This window comes from Marasmius oreades, chromosome 4, assembly GCF_018924745.1.
Source record: "Marasmius oreades isolate 03SP1 chromosome 4, whole genome shotgun sequence".
In the NCBI taxonomy this organism is placed as follows: domain Eukaryota; kingdom Fungi; phylum Basidiomycota; class Agaricomycetes; order Agaricales; family Marasmiaceae; genus Marasmius; species Marasmius oreades.
The window spans coordinates 171,570-191,087 of record NC_057326.1 but is presented as its reverse complement, the minus strand read 5'-3'; the positions used below and the strand labels follow the sequence as shown (position 1 = coordinate 191,087).

The window sequence follows — 19,518 nt, the reverse complement described above, 5'->3', positions numbered from 1 at the left end:
CCAAGTGAAAAAAAACTCGGGCCGGACCGGGTAGGGAATCTACAGTATACTTTGCCTTCTAAAATCTAAAAACCTGTTTCTTCTTTCACTGGATAGTCGACATCGCCCACCTTAGTTTCACCATCATCTGACTGATCATTAAATTTCTTCTTTCTTCTTGCCGGGGAACGTCTTCGGCAGTAAGGGAAGTCGAACGCCTGTCGGTGACGGGCCGGGTAGCCGTGTCCCACATGCCGTTGTAGCTCCGGACGGAACTCTTCCTTTCACTATCGCGGACACCTCCCTTTTCAGGTGAAAAACTTCCCGTCAAAAGCGAGGTGACGGCGCAGACGGCGTTCCTTTATAAACCCCGTGAGTTCCTTTTGTTATCTATCGCACCCACCACAATGTCCCCACCCACTTTCGACGTCCAGAAAGCCCGCTCCCATTTCCCATCTCTCGCCACAGGCTACATCTTCGGTGATAACGCTGGCGGCTCTCAATGTACCAAAGACGTCGCCGACAGGATCCACGACTATCTCTGTAACACCAACGTTCAACTCGGAGCAGACTATTCTGCCTCTCAGATCAGTACGAAAAGGGTGATGGTGGATGGACCTGAACATGCAAAGATTCTCTTCAACGCTGATTCGTCTGATGAGATCGTGTTTGGATCAAGCTCGACGTTGAATATTGAGAATTTAGCTAGGGGTTTGGAAGGTGGAATTCGAGGAGGGGATGAGTTTGTGCTTACTGGGGAACATGAGGGTGCGTGGAGGTTTCCTTTGCTTTCTAATAGCTTATTTCCCTTTTTTTTTCCCCAGCCAACGGTGGCCCATGGAAGAAATTGGCTGATCGTCGTGGTGCCATCACCAAAGTCTGGAGACCTACACCCATAAACCCCAACAATCCTTATTCAGTCGGATACAGGATCGATGATCTGATCCCTTTGATCACGGCCAAGACTAGAATCGTTGCGTTTTCTGCGACATCGAACATCCTTGGTTCTGTTATACCGGTTAAAGAGACGATCAAGGCGATACGGAAAGCTGCGAAAGAAAAAGGGGCGAAGAATGTAGAGGTGTCTGTCGATTGTGTAGCGTATGCTCCACATCGTCAGATGGATGTGCAAGATTGGGATGTTGATTTTTGTGTGTTCTCGTTTTACAAGGTGCGTTATTACCATCCTCTGATCTGCGTGTTCTGAAACGGGTTCCTTTCAACCACTTAGGTCTACGGCCCACACATCTCATCTCTCTACGTACGACACTCTTCGATCCAAAACACGGTATCTTCCATCGTCCATCACTTTTTAAATGTCCACAAAACATCTTACAAACTCCAACCCGGTGGGCCAGGTTATGAAGTGGTATACGGAACAACAGGAGTCGTTCCGTACTTACTTTCCTTAACCGATTCAAACGATCTCAAAGCGACTTTCGGAGCCATCGCCAAACACGAACAACAGTTGATCAACCCGCTGTTAGAGTACCTTACTGCGCCTAAACAGGTGGAGAAGGGTGTTAGAGTTGTAGGCGATGAGAATGCGGGGCCGGATAGGGTGCCGACGATTAGTTTTGTGGTGCTTGGAAGGAAGAGTAAGGATATTGTTAGGGTGTTTGATAAGAAGGGTGGGGTGAGTTGGGGGGGTTTTCCTGTTTCCTCGTTCTCTGAGAAGTCTGATTGTCTGTCTATAGATTGGAATTCGCTACGGACACTTTTATGCTTGGGAATTGATCGAAAAGCTGGAACCCAAACTCGATACGGACGATGGTGTGGTGAGGATATCGTTGGTGCATTATAATACAGTAAAAGAGGTGGAAAGGATCATTGAAATTTTGCAAGAGATATTGGATTAAGGTTATTTTGCTTTGGGTAAATAAGTCTTCGATTGCTTAATGTTACTGAACCCGAGTCGATTTTTGATTTTGATTTTTATGAAAAGGCTTTCCAGATTTCTCAGAATCGTGCCGTCTTCAATTTTCCAGGTTCATTTGGGGAGCTGGCGCGCACTAGACAATTTTCAACGGACTCCAGTGAGATTTCGTTTCGACAACGGCAATATCACTCGGCATATCATCATTCGGCATTCGGTATCTAAATCTCAAGCGCAAGCGCAACCAGGCTGACAATCACTAGCATTCGTCGTGGATATCGAGTACAGCAAGCCTCACCACAACTTCCGACGTCATAACGACGCCCGTTCCATACTCTTCCGTCCATCACCTTATCCGAATTACGGTACTCGCAAACGAACGGAGCGAATTGCCGTGTGTTATAGATTTAGGGATTTGACTGGCATCAAACCTAGCGTGTCGCTATGCTTGAACGGTTTCTTTGATTTCGAGTACCGTAAGACCATGAAAACAGGAAATGGGAACCGACAACCGACAACCGTTGGCCGTTTGGCGCCATCGCACACCAAACCGGGTTTTGAGGCGATAGCGAACTGCGTTTTTGGGACTGGGTGGGTTAATGGAACTTACACCGCACACAAATTCGAAATTCCCATCTTTCAATTGAATTCCTGGAAACGAGCAAATAAATAAATAAAACAGACGATATGAAGTTTTGATTTCAGTGTTCGATATGGTCGTTGGTGGGTAGTCCCTATTCCGGAGATTTCCCGTGAAATGTGGCCTCTATGTAAGAGGGGGACTCGGGAGTAACCTTCGGACAATACGATTTCGGTTTATCTGAGGCAAAAGAGAACACTAAACAGGAACCCTGTTGCGCACCAATCCACGAATTTTTCTGATCGGCGTGAAAAATGAACGGTAGAGGTTCTCCATACCAGTGGCTGGCCGATAACGGTCTCCGAAGGCTTCGGGGTGAAGTAGGAGCATCTGACGGTTTAGCGAGCAGGATAGTTGAAAGGTGTGGTTGTCTCGAAAAAGGCGTAGAGCCTGGAATTTCAAAGTTATAAGACGTCTGACACGTCGGATATGGATAGCCAGTGGGATTATCTTTCGGACGTAAGCCGATATCCCAGGATGACCGTTAGTTGAAGTGTTCGATTTATTAATTGCGAGGCCTCTGGACATTAGGAACATCCAAACCCGATGGGATGAGGTTCTGAGCACATATAATGCTCTTCTGGTGCGTAGCTTCTCCTTCAAATCCTAGTGCTCGATACGCGCCGTTTGTGTACGATTTCATCCCACTCGTCGGTTGTTATCCCGGAGCGGAAGTGGGAGGCTAACCGGCAGCAGCGTCTAGGACTTCTCGAGAATACTGGAAACACCCACAATACAGCTTGAGAATGAGTTCGAAGGAGAGAGATGGAAGGGTATAAAGGGCAGACCGTGGACCTTACAAACAGTGCTCGTCTTCTCCTGCTCTTCTTTTGTAAGTATTTTGTAAGTATCTTGGCGGGTGCACTCCCAGGGCACAAAACCCGTAGTCAAGTAAGCGATGGCGTCCCCCACATAACTAGGCCGCCGAAGTTTCTCCAAAATGATTCTTCATGTGGACAGTACATCGGGTGGATGGAAATCAGAAAATTTGTCAGTGAGGATTCGAAGGAACCCGGGGGCCAAAGATATTGACTCACGAATCCTCCCTACGTCTCTCTCATCAACGACAATCCCGCACTGGCTAATCCGTGGATGACATCTCTGTTTTCTCTGTTCGTCTTGGTACTTAGAATGTTGCTCTCTGAACGGCTTTGACTGGAGGGAGATAATAGAGTTAGGCTAAAACCGCGATAGCGAGCAACAAGGAAAGGTAAGAAGAGAGAACAAGCTCAACTCGCTAAAACTCCCGAATACAGGGAGACGATGCTTTGATTCCTAGCCTAAAGAACGAAAAAAAAGGAAAAATTAGAAACATTGACTATTCCTTATCGAGCGCCGCATTCGGAGATTGATACACATCGAGTTTCGACCGAAGACGACCACGGTGCTGGTGGGTGTGGAGATGGAACAATAAAAAAACAAACACCGTGCACGTGGACTCCCACGAGGTGGTTGTGAGAGATGCCGAAATAACTTACAACCGAGTTCCGAGTTCCGGGATGACCTTCTAAAAGAGACATAAAAGGTACAAAGACTATAATGCACCAATGGTATAAACGACTTACTTATTTCCATTCGAGATGACAGATTACCGTTCAAACATGAAGAGCTTTGGCCACGCTCGGACAAAGCCGAACGTATTTCTCACCGCCACTGACGGCGCTTAATACCGAAGCCCCTAACGCGATGCAGATCGTATCGGGAATTCTGATAGTACGAATCGTGATACGCAATATCTCAATTATCGCAATAGATTATATTTTTGATTTTGTTTGAAGGCCATGGGGTCAGGTCGACTCTTGCCCTCTATCAGATTTGTCTCTCTTTGACGGAAAAATGGAAATCATGATAGTGACAGCTTCAGCCTCAGATTTGCCGGTGTACGGTTAGTGTACAGGGTTCAATTGAGTCAGTGCATCATATTTCCATCATGACCGCGAGAAGAACGTGGTCCTATTCAACAACTTACCTGCATCACGTCGAGGGGTTACGACCGGTTACGTTTAAGGCCACCTGTTAAGTCTACACCTACAGGTATCAGATGAAAGGGCAGTGTCCGAGTTTCCCGAGGAATCACTTCGGGAGAAATTAGCGTGAAAGGCTGATGGTTCAATTAAACCCTCCTTACATCGCGACAATTTGTCAGACAGAGACAGTTTAGGGTAGTAATCGTTGGACCAAGCTACACGGTCAGTATTGAGTGCAATTGAATAACCCCACCTCCTCGAAGGTAATAACCTTTTGATGTGAACACCAGGGCGTTCCCGCAAGTTGCGGCGAATAAGTCCAGCCGAACGGCAGTTTGCTTACGGCAGTGGTGAGGATGGGGATGGAAGGCCACAGAAGACTGTTTTCATTCGGAGGTTTCGGCCTGCATCCACCGAGTGCCTACAAACCGTGACTCGGAATAGGTATATTGGGTTTGATGTGAGTGGCGCAAAGGTAGTGGACTCATTAAGGTTTTGGTATGACTAAGATAGTCGCCATCGTCAGACCGCTTCCCCGCTCCAACGGTGAGGCACTAATAGTTCCACGGCCGTCCCGAATTCCTTTTCTAGGCTTTGCTGTAAGCTAGGTCCGAGCCACTGGTCTAATTTTACTGGCCTATAGGACTTGTGAGTGAAGAGACAAGCAAGACCCCCGGCGGCCCAGAACGCCACCATTATTACTAGCACAACGGCTTGGAGCCTGACTTGGACTCCAGGCGGATGATACTGAATTATATAAGTGACTCCTTTGATGGCTGTTGTTCCGTTCGCTCAAATCTTCGACGCGTGCTTTTGGCTGTGGTCAAGTATTTTAGGTCGGTGTTATACATTGACGCTCGTCAAGAGGGTCTTGTAGAAATCAACAAAGCAGTGATGTAAGAAAGTAAAAAGGCAGAGTAAGAGCAAGAGAGAAGGCTAAGACCAATAAAACGATGGAACGGGATACGAAAGTTGAACGCATGTACAACAGTTACTAAAGCAAGTGGAAGGACAAAACATAGTGACAGCAGATTCAACGAAGACGAGAGAACGGGGAACGGGAAAAGGCAAGGACGGCATAACTTCGGAAGAACAGAATACATATTCATGCCTACACGGCGTCTACCACATTCAATCCTTAGGTGAGAATTATAGAGTCAAGCAGAAAGACTCACCGACATCATATCCATCAGCGACACGTAAAGTCTCTGTGTTTGAGTGTGGCAAAGCCTGCGGACTCGCTGAGACAGAAGCCCGCTGTAGAAGCTGGTACTGTGCGTAGGAGTGCGACGCCCGCACTAAACACACCTATCATTCGTCCCGGTGAGTCAAATGTGAGGAAACCAACACCAGTACGGGCTCACCTCTAAGCTTCGTATAAGCAGCCGAGCTTCACGGTGACACTTGACGATATCTTTCAGTCTCTCCCACAAGAATGACGTCTTCTCGAAATAATCACGATGGAAGCTCGGCATTTGTCTTGGGGCGTCGTCAGACTGGTCGGTATATGTTCTAGATGCAATTTCCGTGGCACAAGAAGTGACTCTGTTCATGAGCTTGATATGTAAATCATGGAAGTTCAATCTAGAAAATAGAAGAGAAACGCACAGCTGGAGAATCATATGGTATCTATCATATTCTCCTCCACGAAAGGCGCGCATAGTATGACACTCATCGAAAAGGTTTGAAGCTCGGTCCACAACCTTAGCGAGCGACGACGTCGAGCGACAAGGATACCGAACGCGAATAAAAAAATATGTAATGATCAAGACAGCAATTGATGCACCCCAAACTCTGGCGGTGGTGGAGTCGAGTCCGAAGAGATTGAGAAGGTTGAGGCCGGCACCTAGCCCTGGTTCCCGTTCGTATTTTTGCACCATAGGAAGAGCCCGCTAGTGAACGAGGTGCAGTCGAGACCCTCGATTTCTCCGTAAACAACGGGGGGCGAGACTGTACTTTGCGCAGTGGGGAACTGAGAAGACCAGCTTTGGGAGGGTAGTGGTTGGGTGTGTGGTAGTGTTGAATTACCAGAGCGAAGGAAAGTCAGATGTCGTTGATCCTAGGGCTGCTCGCCGTTACCGTTTGTGACGGGTGACGGGTGCCGTTTAACGGCAGCCGGGACCGTCCCGTCAAGGAAATTTGAGGAATTAAGTAGTGCCGTGCACGGGACGGCCGTGTACCGTTGCCAGGCCTGTAAAAACGGTAATAAACGGCCGTTGACGGACTCCACGGTTGTATCGGCGCTAATCAGGCACTAAGGCATAGAAACCACCCAATGCGGCGACCGTGGCAGGTAGGAACAGTCTCCATATGGTACACATCATATATTTTTATTATTTTAAGCTACTTTTGTTGCTATTTATGCTCAAATGAGAACTTTCGGATCATAATCTGACACAGATTGACAATATTACCTACTTTTGGACTGATTAGAGAGCTACAGTCCCAATTTAGAGCCAACCACTAAAAAGGAGCTGTTTACTAGTATTATTATAAGTTGAATGCATGCAAAATAAATCGAGTTAAAAAGGAAAAAATTAGTACATAAGGGCCTTGCCGACCGTATAACCGTTGACGGCCATTATTTGCCGTTAATCATACCGTGCCGTTCCGAGGCCATGCTCCAAGTACCCGTTCGGCGGGCAATTTATTACGGCCCGGGACCGTTACTGACTTGCTACCGACGGCCGTTTACCGTCGACGGCACGGTGAGCAGCCCTAGTTGATCCTTCCTGGTGGAGAACAGGGACTGCTCTGGAGACGATTAAAAAGAGGTGACAACCAAAGAAATAGCAACATACATGGATATTCTGGTCAATCCAGATACACTGAGAATAACGTGACGGAAGAAGGTAAGCCAGGGCAGGAAAAATCACGCCTCAGACTAGGTGAAGTCCATTATAAGGATGGCATGTTTGAGATCTAGATTACTTCATATCCAAAAGAAAACAAACCATATTTATTGCTAGTCTCGAGCCAGACCTTATGAGTGGTGCATTTGTGTAATTTCCTTTTTTAGTGAATTCAATTGTTTATCTTTTATTTGTACCACGCATCTGGATACACACACTCCTATAAGGTCTGGTGCAGTTTGAGCAGGTGACCCTCCCTCGGTGACCGTCACAACCACCCGTCCCACTGACCGCGCCGCCAACGCGCTTGGTCGTCTATCCTGAATGCCTGAGAATGCCATCCCAATGACCAATTCACGACATCCTCACCTGGCAGAACAATCTCAGAGAAGACTCGACCAAGCACGAGAAACGGCGCAACAGAAGACTGGATACGACTCCGAGGCGACGCGTCAAGCCCTCGTCAATCGATATGGAAAATTGACAATTGACAGGGAACACCGCGTACAGATGGCAACTAGACGTTGCCGAGGGCTTTAATTCTCAAACTCGACTGTGTCGTATTCTTCATCACTCTCACTGCCGCTCTCAGCAACTTCCATTTCCGAGCCCTCTGCATCTTCATCGTCGGTATCACTAAGGTCGACATCACCAGCCCTGTCATCCCTCTCAACTGAGCCAAAAGTTTTGCCCATGCAAGTCCATCATCCCAATCAATGTTGTGTTCAATTTCGTCTTCATTTGGCGGGTCGTGGTGGTATATGTTGGTCCAGTCAAAGGGTTCTTCAAAATCATCTTGTATTTCAGTAGTAGGTAGTGACATTGTGGTGGGTATGATACAGCGAATACATGTTGAGGAACGCAAGGAAAATGTGACAAGCGTTACCGAGGGGGGGTTCCTGGCTCAAATTGCACCAGACCTTAGTCTCGAGCCAGACCTTCTAGTAGAGTGGCAGTGTAGTTTCCTTTTATGGTGAATTAAGCTTGTTTATCTGTTGTTTGTATTATCTGTCAGGACGCACACTCTAGAAGGTCTGGTGCAATTTAGGCGGGCGACCCTCCCTCGGTGACATTTGTCACATTTTCCTCAGCCTTCCATGCAAAAACTGTGTCCAGCTGAAACATCTATGAGTAGTTGGTCATTATGACAGCATTCCCGGGCATTCAGAACTGATGAAAGGTACGACTAAGTGCAAACCAAGAGCATTGGCGGATGGGAGGTTGTGACGAATGTCACCGAGGGAGGGTCGCCCACCTAAATTACACCAGACCTTCTAGAGTGTGCGTCCTGACAGATAATACAAACAACAGATAAACAAGCTTAATTCACCATAAAAGGAAACTACACTGCCACTCTACTAGAAGGTCTGGCTCGAGACTAACCAGACCTCCTGGAACCGATGGTACCCCTGGTAATGAACAAACAAAACAAAACTTGGTCAATTTTCCCAAAAAGGTATCTAGGTTTCACACGGAGGTCTGGATCGAGACTAATTTATTGCAAATTTAGACACAGCTTTTTCTGTGTCCCTATGAAGCATATGAAACATGACCGCTTTTCCCATTTGGAAAATGCTCCCGGCACTCTCAGGCTGTGGGGATCTGATGACGTACACGAAAGGCATTATATCCGAAATATCCACTCCGATGGATATGGGTGGCGAAAACGGAAATTTATTTTTATTTTCCGCACTCCTTACCTGCCATTTTCTGAGGAAAGATTCCAAAATAGTAGCGAGGCTAACATTCATGTTTATTTGTCAATTTCTAAGTTCAAGAATCCTCCCCGGGATGAGAAAAAAGGAAGGAATCCAAATGTCAATCCGTGGAAGCTTCATAATATTGTTGATGGTCTGTGCGTTTGTTTGTGCTGTACCAACGTAAGTGACCATGTTAGGTATAAATGTTGTGTTGGACTTTGAATAGTTGTTTTCTTCATGGTCTATCGAGCGCTGTTTTTTTTTCTGGCTTCCGGTTTAGACTCCCAGAAGCATTTGGATATCAAGCTTGCAGGATCTGTGATACAGAGCAGACAAACCATAACCTACAAAGTGCTTGAATTGTACTGTCGGCTTTGTGCTTGAAGTTGTGCGGTAGGATGCGGTAAGAGTGCGGCATGATCAAAATACTACTGGATAAGGGATGCCTAGGATTGATGACTGATGCGGCCAATCATTCAAAGCTCATGCTATCTTCAGGTGTGTGAGGCAAAAAAGAGCCATGGTAGACATGTTCTGAATGGCATATATGGTACTTAAATGCGTCAAAAAATAAATGTACTTTTTTTGCGTGTATTTTTCTTCCGCGGGGTTGACTTGTGATCACACAGTTGGGAATTTAAGCGCACAATCGAAATCGTCTCGCAGAGTTGGGAATAAGAGTCACAAAGTCGGAAATTCTCATCACAAAGTTGGGAATAATAGTCGCACAGCTGGAAACCTTAGTCGCACAATTGGGAGTGTGGTTCCATCTGCACAGTCCTAAATTTTGCGCAAAGTCAAACATGATCTCGGATTCTTGATTCAACTAAGTAGGTCCTCACTGCTGAGATACCCCAGCCAGCTTGATTTCTTCGGAAAACATCTGACATTCTTATTCAAGCTGTATATAGACAGGTATTCTACTACACATGTTTTACACTGAAGGCATAAAAGGCACAACATGTCTGATGCACTAGAGATATATGATTACTGGCTGACAAAGGGCTTGAGCTGAGGTGCCGGTGCAAGGTGAGGTCTTGATGGGTTACAGACATGTCTGGTGAGCCGCGACACTGAGTAAAACTTGAGTCAGAGGTGGAACTTGTCTTCAAAGGGTGACGACGTGTCTATGATTAAAAACTGGGACTGTACACAGTTGAGACATGGATTTTTTGAGAAAATCACATAGAACTCACCTCAAGAGCCCATGCCATTGCTGCAAAACTAAACTCCTGCAAACAGTTTTCTGCCCTCTACACTCAAATGAATCCTAATTCGGACACGTCAAGAGACCTCGAGATGACTAGTGAGCTTCAGAAAGCAATTGATTCAGTAGGAAAAAGCGGTTGAAATTAGAAAAAACTGGCTTACTCTCCGTGTTTTTCTAGCCTGAACACTGCTGAGTATGGTGATGAAGGTGGAATGAGAACATATTGAGAAACTGCCAACGAAGCATTGTTGTGAATTATTTACTTTAGAGAGCGGTCCGCTGCTAGCCGGTTATGGTGATGCCGGGTACCGTTGATGCCCACATGTTGTGGTGACGGCCGAAGACTGCCGAGATGCTGATCACAGAAAACGTGACCGGCTGGACCGGAATATGATAGCCGGACAGTCCAGACCCAAAGATTCAACATTGTGACGACACAAAGTTGCAAGTGTGCGAATGACAGCGCACAATCCCGACTGTGCGCTGATTTTTTTTTGATTGTGTGATTGAGTCCTGAGGTTCCGACTCTGCAAATTTTAATTTTCCGACTCTGCGACTACTATTCCCGGCTTTGCAATGCAATTTTCATTGTGGGACTAAATCCCCAGCTGCACAATCAAAAGTCAATTCTGCGGAAGAAAAATACACGCAAGAAAATTACATTTATTTTTTGACGCTTTTAAGTACCATAGGCATAGTAAGGTGATGGAGCGGAGAAGACGTTGAAAACTGTGTCCATATAATACTAAAGACGATTATAAATTAGTACGACCGTAACCAGAGCTAACTCATGCAGAGAGAATGGGTAGGGGCATAAAATCAAACATCACTCATAAGGAAGCAGCAGAGAACTCGAAATATTGTGAAAAGTATATTCCAGAAAGACATAAATAATGAAAAAAATGAAAGGAGAGAATCAGAAAGAGTATACAGGAGACCAAAACACAATATTATAGCAAATTAAACGGAACAGATCAGGAAAGCATTCTTGAACATAAAAATGTAGAACGGACTTGGGCCGTTATACAGATTTTTCTGCCGCATTTTGGTGTATAAGGAAATTTCCGGTGCGTAAATATTAAGGACGAATAATTACCGATATTATACCCCACGATGGGGCCGTAACTTGAGTGAGTTAGGGCACTCCCCGCCGGACTCTCTGTAACTCGTGTTCCGCACGAGAATGAGAGGCTCGCATCAAGCACGTCTACCATTCATCCACGGTAAGTTATATGTGACCAAGCTAACGGGAAGTTCGAAGATCAGACTCACCTCCAAACCACCAATGAGCATTTGAGCCTCTCGGTGACAATCGACAATATCTTTCAGCCTTTCCCATGAGAATGACGCCTTATCGAGATAATCACGAAAGAAATTGAATATTAAGCTTCGCCTTGGTAGATCCGACTCCTCCGGACGAGTTCTGTAAGCGATTTCAGAGGCACGGGAGGTAATTCTGTTGATTCGGAGGTCGTGGTCAGAATTCGAAAACAAAATAAGACCAAATAACGGACCACGCACCGTTGGAGTGACACCTTGAATCCATCATATTCTCCTTCCTGAAAGGCACGTGAATACAGGCATTTGTCAAATAATTCTGAGGCTTGGTCTATGATCTGCATTAGAGATGAAGGCGAACGACAAGGGTATTGGTAACGGATGAAAAAGTAAGTAATGACCAGAGCCACGACAAGTCCAGCACAGATTCATGCAGCAGTGGAGCTGGGGCGAAAGAGATTGAAAAGGTTGATGCTGGTGGCCAACTTTGGTTCCAACACTTGGGCCATTGTGCCCTGGGACTTGTGGGGGACTTAGAAGGCGTCAGGAGTCGCATTTTGTTACGAGTTGAAGATGTTGACTTTATTGACTTTACATAATCCAAAAAGGTGATTTTCGTTCGCATTTGACTGTAGCGTAGGGGGTGCGAAGACACCTCACTTCTACAGCGAAAAATCCAATTCTGGAGATCCGACTGCATGGATTGAGGGTGAATTACTTGGTTTTCTGATGAATGAAGGGAACTTGACTGCGCCATCAAATGTCCTGTCGTTCTTCACTCCCGCGAAATGATGTGAGGACAAAAAGCTGTTGAGACTTACCCGTGAGTAAAACCCTTCAACAGCTGGAGATCATCTTGCCTACAGGCCGTCCTTGGAGAGGTAAGTCTGTTTTTCCAACCATGATCTGCATAACTGAAACTTCTGAGCCGTAAATCTCGGAATACCAACACTATGCAGAGATATCTCACCATATCCAACCCATTGATTAAAGCGAACGATTGAGAAACCCAACAACTGAATCCTCAACCAATAGAAAAGACAAAGCTAACGAAGCCCGTAACCCAACTGAAACCAGTAAATGCACGCATTTTGATTAATGATCTCATGTCGCGACATCGCTCTCATCTGGAGACATCTTGAGATCTTTGAGATATTCTCAAGAGATCTCAAGATGTCTCGAGATGAGAGCGACGTCGCGACTCCGTGAGATCATTAATCAAAATGCATGCAACGGCAGCTGAAACCACGACCGCGAAGCAAATAACGAGCGTACAGCATGCCTAAAGGAACAGTATGAAGTTTAAACCTGATTCAAAGAGCAACAATTCGAATTTTCACGCACTTGCGCCCATGATGTTTGGTACAGGAATCGCGAATTTGATGAAGGCCTAAGAGAGAGGTGACACACACAAACGATGAGAGAAAGTAGCAAATATCAGAAAGCTCACCTCCACCATACTAGCGATCCACGGCCAATACTTCCGTCCAAACAGTGGTCTTTTCTAACGGCAAAATCGAGCCTGGTTGACTCCGATGTCTTATGCAGCCTTCTATCTACTAGCGGCATGAGCATAGAAGAAGCGAAGAAAAGAGTTCTATGAGAATATGGTCCCAGCTGTACATGAAGGAAACTGACGTTGTGGATAATGGGGTTATATGTCTGGGTGTGAGGCGGGTCGAGGTACAATTTCACGTTTTGTTCGACAGTCATAAGAAGCGACCAGTCAAAATCAGCAATGTATCAACGGTAATTGCAAGGCGAAGTTCAATGAGGAGCGGCGGATATTGAGGAAATCATGACCAAGGAGGAATGATGGGAGACTTCGGAGAAAGTAGGTGTCGTCAGGATCAAAGGATTTGATGGGGACGTCGCAAAAACCTCTCAATTTTTGAACTGGGAGTCCCGAGAGAACAGATTGTTTGAAGCGCTCATATCATGTAGTAGTGCCAGTGACTCGTACCTAGTAGAACCGACCACTTCTTTCCGCCTAACAAACACCCGCAGTTCCAACATCATAATCAGCCCGAATTTTCATTCTGTGGAGTCCGATTTCGGAAATAAAGACTGGGTATCCATTCTAATCAGAATAAAAAATATGGATATGTTACCCTGATAGGACTGACCAAGAAACCGCTATGCCAGAAAGGTTGGATGTAATCGCCGTCATTCGAGGGGACACATATTCCCAACCAAAGCTACAAATATAGTTCAGTAAGGTCAGAGTTTCAAGATTAGAAGCTCTGTTGAGGCTAAGGATTGCACCTTTACTCACCCCACCATACGGGACTGTCAGCTGAATGTTGAAATAGTACTTCGTACTGTCCAGCTAGTGGTTGGCGTCCATACAGCATCGGAGCGCAGGGCGCTCATGTTTCCTTCCGTCTCCATTCTACACTCCTAGTACACACTCCTATTTATCGTTTACTTCCGTCTACGATCTCGCTTATATACTTTCTGATTTCTCGGGGTCACCTCAGTTGTCGTTTACGCACTGAGGTGAGCCCCATAGTTTCTGTTACTCATTTTCTTTTTACTTATTCTCTTCTTTAGTCTATTGCTTAACAGGTAGTTTATATTGAATATGAGTTGTCGTTTACGCACTGAGTCTATTGCTTAACAGATTATGAGACCTGTGTTCTAATAGGAGAAAAGAACGAATACTCAGCGTACAAGATACAAGTACACCCCGGACCTACAATGTCATCTTCTATTACCCCAGCAGTCCCAGCATTCGATACAGAGAAACGTTTGGATGGCTGAAAGAATTGGGCCGTCTTTAAGCGTGAGGTAGTTCTCCAAATTGGAGCGAAGGGAATGGGAGGCTATCTCGATGGAACGATAAAGAATCCGTCAATTGCCGTCGAAACAGCGCCATCAATTCCTGCTATTACTGTTACAACCACCGATACTACTGGATCCCCACTCCAAACAACGTCAACTACCACACCTCAACCACATGTCCCCACTCCGTTATACAGCATTACGCCTTCACTTGAGGAATGGCGAGCTTGAGATCGTTACGTCGCTACTGTCATTATCTCCAATACAGTTGACCCAGTTGGACTCGGAATAGATGAGACGAAATGGGCAAGCATAATCTGGAGGAAACTTTGCTCAGACTTCGACCAACACTCGGAACAACTTATTTCTATTAGAGAAAAGTTGCTACACACGAAGAAGATGGCTAGTGGTGAAGACTTCGATGACCACGTCAAAGCCATGCGCAACCTCTGGAAGGACGCCCGTGACGTTGGTGCTGCTATCTCCGACGCCCAGTTTCGATCCATTATCCTTGACTCTTTCCCTGTTGATTGGGACGATATCACTACCAATGTTCCGGGAACCACCGAAACTTCGAGTACGTTGAATCCCCCTGCCACAAAGGTACCTCCTCCTGACGCATACAATCCCAGGTGCGACTTCCAGCATCTTGCCTTTCTAGACGAAATGGAAGATGTGATTCAGGATGGAAAAGGGGTTGATGTAGACATACCTCAAGTAAAGATCGTAGCCAAAACTAGTTGTCTTCTCTGTGTGCCGAATCCTGTCCCCATCACAACCTCGTTCACTTCCAGAACATTCATGGATTCTGGAGCTTCAGATCACTGTTGGAAGGATAAGGAGTCTTTTCAGACTTATTGTAAGTCAGAAGGGATGGGACAGACAGCTCAAGCAGGTCCTGCTGGAGAATTTCCGATCCCTGGTATCGGAGAAGTGACACTTCAGTCGAAAAATGGTATCAAAGAGTTGAGCTTGAAAGGAGTAAAGCACACTCCGACCCTTGGGAGTAACCTTGTGTCCATGTCTTCGCTTGATCTGGAAGGATATCACGGCACTTGGGGGAATGGAAGAGTAACGATATGTGCACCTGGTACGAACAGTGTGTTGACATCGGCAGAAGTCAATGGGAAAATGTATGAATTCTTACCGCAGGATCAAGAAGTCTATGCGAACTATTCGAGGTCCCTTGACCGGCCAGTGGGCATCATGACATGGCATCGTAGATGGGCTCATAATGGGACCAATCGAATTCTTCGGTTATCGTCGAAGAAATTGGTTGACGGACTTAACATAACTTCGAAGGAGGTTGTTGGTATGTGTGAAGATTGCCTCTATGGAAAGGCAACTCGGAGACCTTTCGATGAGAAGTTAAAGCACGAGATGAAGGTTCTGGAAAGAGTGCACATAGATTTGTGGGGTCCTTCACGCACAGAGAGTATTGGGAAGAAATCATATCTGATGCTATGCACCGACGGAAGGTCTTCGTACAGGGTTCCATTCTTCCTAGCAAATAAGGAAGCCGTGACAACGCTGGATGCTTTCAAGTCGTATCACAAGATGGCCGAGCGTCAAACAGAGCGGAAATTGAAGATCATCCGAATAGACGGGGGAGGGGAACTTGACAATCACTTGATGCATGAGTACTGTCGAGAACATGGGATTGTGATCGAAAGGATAACCCCGTATTTGTCGGCAGCAAATGGCATGGCTGAGAGAGCGAATAGGACAGTAATTGAAGGGACACGCACCATGTTGGAAGACGCAAATTTCCCTCGCTCCTTGTGGGCAGAAATAACCTCCACTTTCTGCTATGTCGACAATTTTATGCCTTCTGATAGGTTTCCAGATGATGTTCCAGCGCAATTGTGGACCGGGAAATGGCAAGATGTTTCACATTTAAGACCAGTCAGTTGTGATGCATGGGCGAAGTTACCGGAACGACATAGGGATGGAAAATTATCGAAACAGGCTGTTAAGGGAAGGATGCTGGGATATATGGGAAGGCGGGGATACCAATTGTGGATCCCAGAAACTCGGACCATCATGGAGTCGCGGGATGTTCGTTTTGAGGAAGGGACACCTCATCGAACGTTACCAGTGATTGATAAGCGAAGTGATGGGGTCCAAGCTGATGATGATGTCGAGTTTGGAATCCCCCCACAGCATATTGCCGACGTCGATATCCCCGTACAACATCAGTCCCACGTACCCGAAATTCCAGTAGTACCACAACTGCCCCAGCAAGTAGATGATGCTTTAACGAGCCATCGCGAGAAACGTGTAGTTCAACCTTCAAGAGCCCAACGGGAGATGGAGGAGAGTAGAGAAAGGGAGAGGGACGCTAAAGAAAGTGGGTCTGATTGGGCAACCGATACGAGTCAACCACGTCAAGGTGTACTGTACAAACCAGGCAGCAACACCGACACTGAGCGAACCCATCTCCTTATTGTCAACAGCCCTCGGGCGTTCGTGTCAGTCGATAGCGAACACTGGATCCCATCAAACTATGCGTATACAATGAAATTCCCACATCTATGGAGACCGCCGATGGAGGCAGAGATCAATATGCTGATTGAGAAGGGTTGTTGGGAACTGGTAGAGCTTCCACCAGGAGCGAAAGTGATAGGGAGAAGATGGGTTTATGCAATAAAATGGAACGCAAAGGGTGAGGTCGTGAAGAGAAAGGCGAGATGGGTCGCGCAAGGATTTACACAGGTTTTTGGAGTGGATTACGATAAAACCTATGGGGCAGTGGTAAGGATGGAATCCGTACGTATGACGGTTGCCATTGTGGTCATGTTGGGCCTAGTGATGTGCAGGCTCGGGCTTGGCCTGAAGCCCGGGCTTGGGCTTGGCTTGAGAGGGCTTGGGCCTGTAAATTCTCAAGCCCGAGCCCTGAGCCCAAGCTCCGGGCACTAAGCCCACGGCTTGGGCCTGGGCCCAGGCTTACTGTACAAATTTTTAAAAGAAGTATGGCTGTAAAAATATCAAATTTTTAGTACATTCTATGAACCCAGAGCCACCTTCCTTTGTGTCTGTTGAACTTAGTGCCAGAATTTGGCAAAGAAAGCCGTTTGGAAGTAATCGGCAACAGTGGGGCCAGCAGCCGGCATATATTTACGGCAAATTTACAGTCATGTGAATTATTTATATTAAATTCAGAGCCGGCCATTAATACTTCGGTGTAATGGACCATTTTGGTAACCTGCCAGTCCCGAAAAAGATGTACATTGATTACATATTAGAAGCCCGGGCTCAGGCCTAAGGCTTGGGCTTTCCAAACTGCAAGCCCGAGCCTTGAGCCCTTCAAAGCCTTATCCCGGGCTCGGCTCGGCTCGGGCCGGCCTAGGGCCTGAGCCCGAGCCTGCACAACACTAGTTGGGCCTCAAGACCTTCCAAATTGATTTCAAAGGAGCATACCTCAATAGTCCTATCGAGCACGACGTTTACATGCGACAGCCAGAAGGTTTTGAAGTAGCTGGGAAGAAGAACCTGGTTTGCAAGCTGAAGAAAACCCTATATGGTATGAAACAGGGCGCGTATAACTGGTACAAGACACTAGGCGAAACTTACAATGAACTTGGTTATTACCAATCGCGTGCAGATCCATGCGTACGAGTCCGGGATGTTAACGGAGAGTTCACGATCACAAATACATATACGGACGACGTATTCGGGGGGTCTACGACTGGGGACGGAAAACAGAGGGCCAAGGATGAGTTGGCAAAACGTTGGGAAGTTACAGAGCCAGGGGGGGGGAATTTTACTCGGAGTGGCGATAGAGCAGAGCTTGGTGGATGGGAGCATTTCTCTTTCACAAAAGGCCTACTTCGAACGGATGCTGGAGCACTTCCGTCTATCGAACAACAAGCCCAGAGTCATGCCACTGCCATCAAATATCATACTGGTTGAATCTCCAAATCCATTGCCGTCTGACCAGCGACAGTTCATGGCCGACAAACCTTATAGAGAGCTACTGGGTTCTATCCAATGGGGACAGATCTGCACAAGACCTGATATTTCATTTGCGGTCAATCTGTTGGCAAGATTTCAAGTGAACCCGGGGAAGTCGCACTGGAATGCTTTAGTCCACGTTGCGGAATATATTAAAGGGACATTGGACTATGAAATTCGGTATAAAAGAGAAGGGAATCTGAAGCCTGTTGGGTGGGTGGATGCAGACTGGGGAGGTTGTAGAGATTCAAAAAGGTCGACTTCTGGTCACGTCTTTTTCATGGCAGATGCACCAGTTTCATGGGGTTCAAAGCGACAAGCTTAGGTTGCGTTATCGACAGTTGAAGCCGAATATATCGCGCTGGCTAGGGCAAGCCAACAGGCGGTATGGATGGCCTCATGGCTGAAAGAAATTGGGATGGAGGTGGATGGTCCTATTGCTTTGCATAGCGATAACGAAGGTTCTCAGAGCCTAACCGAGCACTCGAAGCACCACGGCCTTGTCAAACACATTGATTTACGCCATCACCATGTTAGGGAGAAGATCTCGAGAGGACAGGTGGTTTTAATCGACGTCAATACAGGTCAGAATGTTGCAGATATATTCACGAAACCATTAGGTGGCCCACAACACCGGAAACTCGTTGGTCTTTTAGGACTGGACAGTATGAAGTAGGGGGAGTGTTGAAATAGTACTTCGTACTGTCCAGCTAGTGGTTGCCGTCCATACAGCATCGGAGCGCAGGGCGCTCATGTTTCCTTCCGTCTCCATTCTACACTCCTAGTACACACTCCTATTTATCGTTTACTTCCGTCTACGATCTCGCTTATATACTTTCTGATTTCTCGGGGTCACCTCAGTTGTCGTTTACGCACTGAGGTGAGCCCCATAGTTTCTGTTACTCATTTTCTTTTTACTTATTCTCTTCTTTAGTCTATTGCTTAACAGGTAGTTTATATTGAATATGAGTTGTCGTTTACGCACTGAGTCTATTGCTTAACACTGAACGATAAAAATCTTCATTCGGCTGAAATTTGTCGGATTGCCCATGAGGTTGGCAGCTTCAGGACGTCCGTTCTAGGCGTATTACTTGAAGATGAGTTCGGGTCGGGTGATGGACAGATGGAACACCGTGACAACACCGTGACATATACGTGGCTCGTGATCGCGAAAACAGTACTTGACCGGCCCTAAAGCTATTCTGCCGCTGTTCGGTATAACGGGCCGGAGGCCAATAAATGAGCGAAAACATTGAAAAGCTGAATATTCGATGTAAG

General features: G+C 46.4%; 2 protein-coding genes across 2 annotated transcripts; one reads left to right on the top strand and one right to left on the bottom strand.

Moving 5' to 3' along the window:
• Positions 1-357: 357 nt before the first annotated feature.
• On the top strand, positions 358-2,364 carry E1B28_006900 (uncharacterized protein). The gene is made up of 5 exons (XM_043151604.1): positions 358-747; positions 804-1,150; positions 1,211-1,615; positions 1,677-1,854; positions 1,925-2,364. Exons 1-4 carry the CDS (start codon positions 387-389, stop codon positions 1,836-1,838), a joined length of 1,275 nt encoding a protein of 424 aa, XP_043009684.1. The 5' UTR covers positions 358-386; the 3' UTR covers positions 1,839-1,854; positions 1,925-2,364.
• Positions 2,365-7,831: 5,467 nt separating this feature from the next.
• E1B28_006899 (uncharacterized protein) lies at positions 7,832-8,137 on the bottom strand (the record flags this gene model as incomplete). Its single annotated transcript, XM_043151603.1, has 1 exon — positions 7,832-8,137. One exon carries the CDS (start codon positions 8,135-8,137, stop codon positions 7,832-7,834), a length of 306 nt encoding a protein of 101 aa, XP_043009683.1.
• Positions 8,138-19,518: the final 11,381 nt, after the last annotated feature.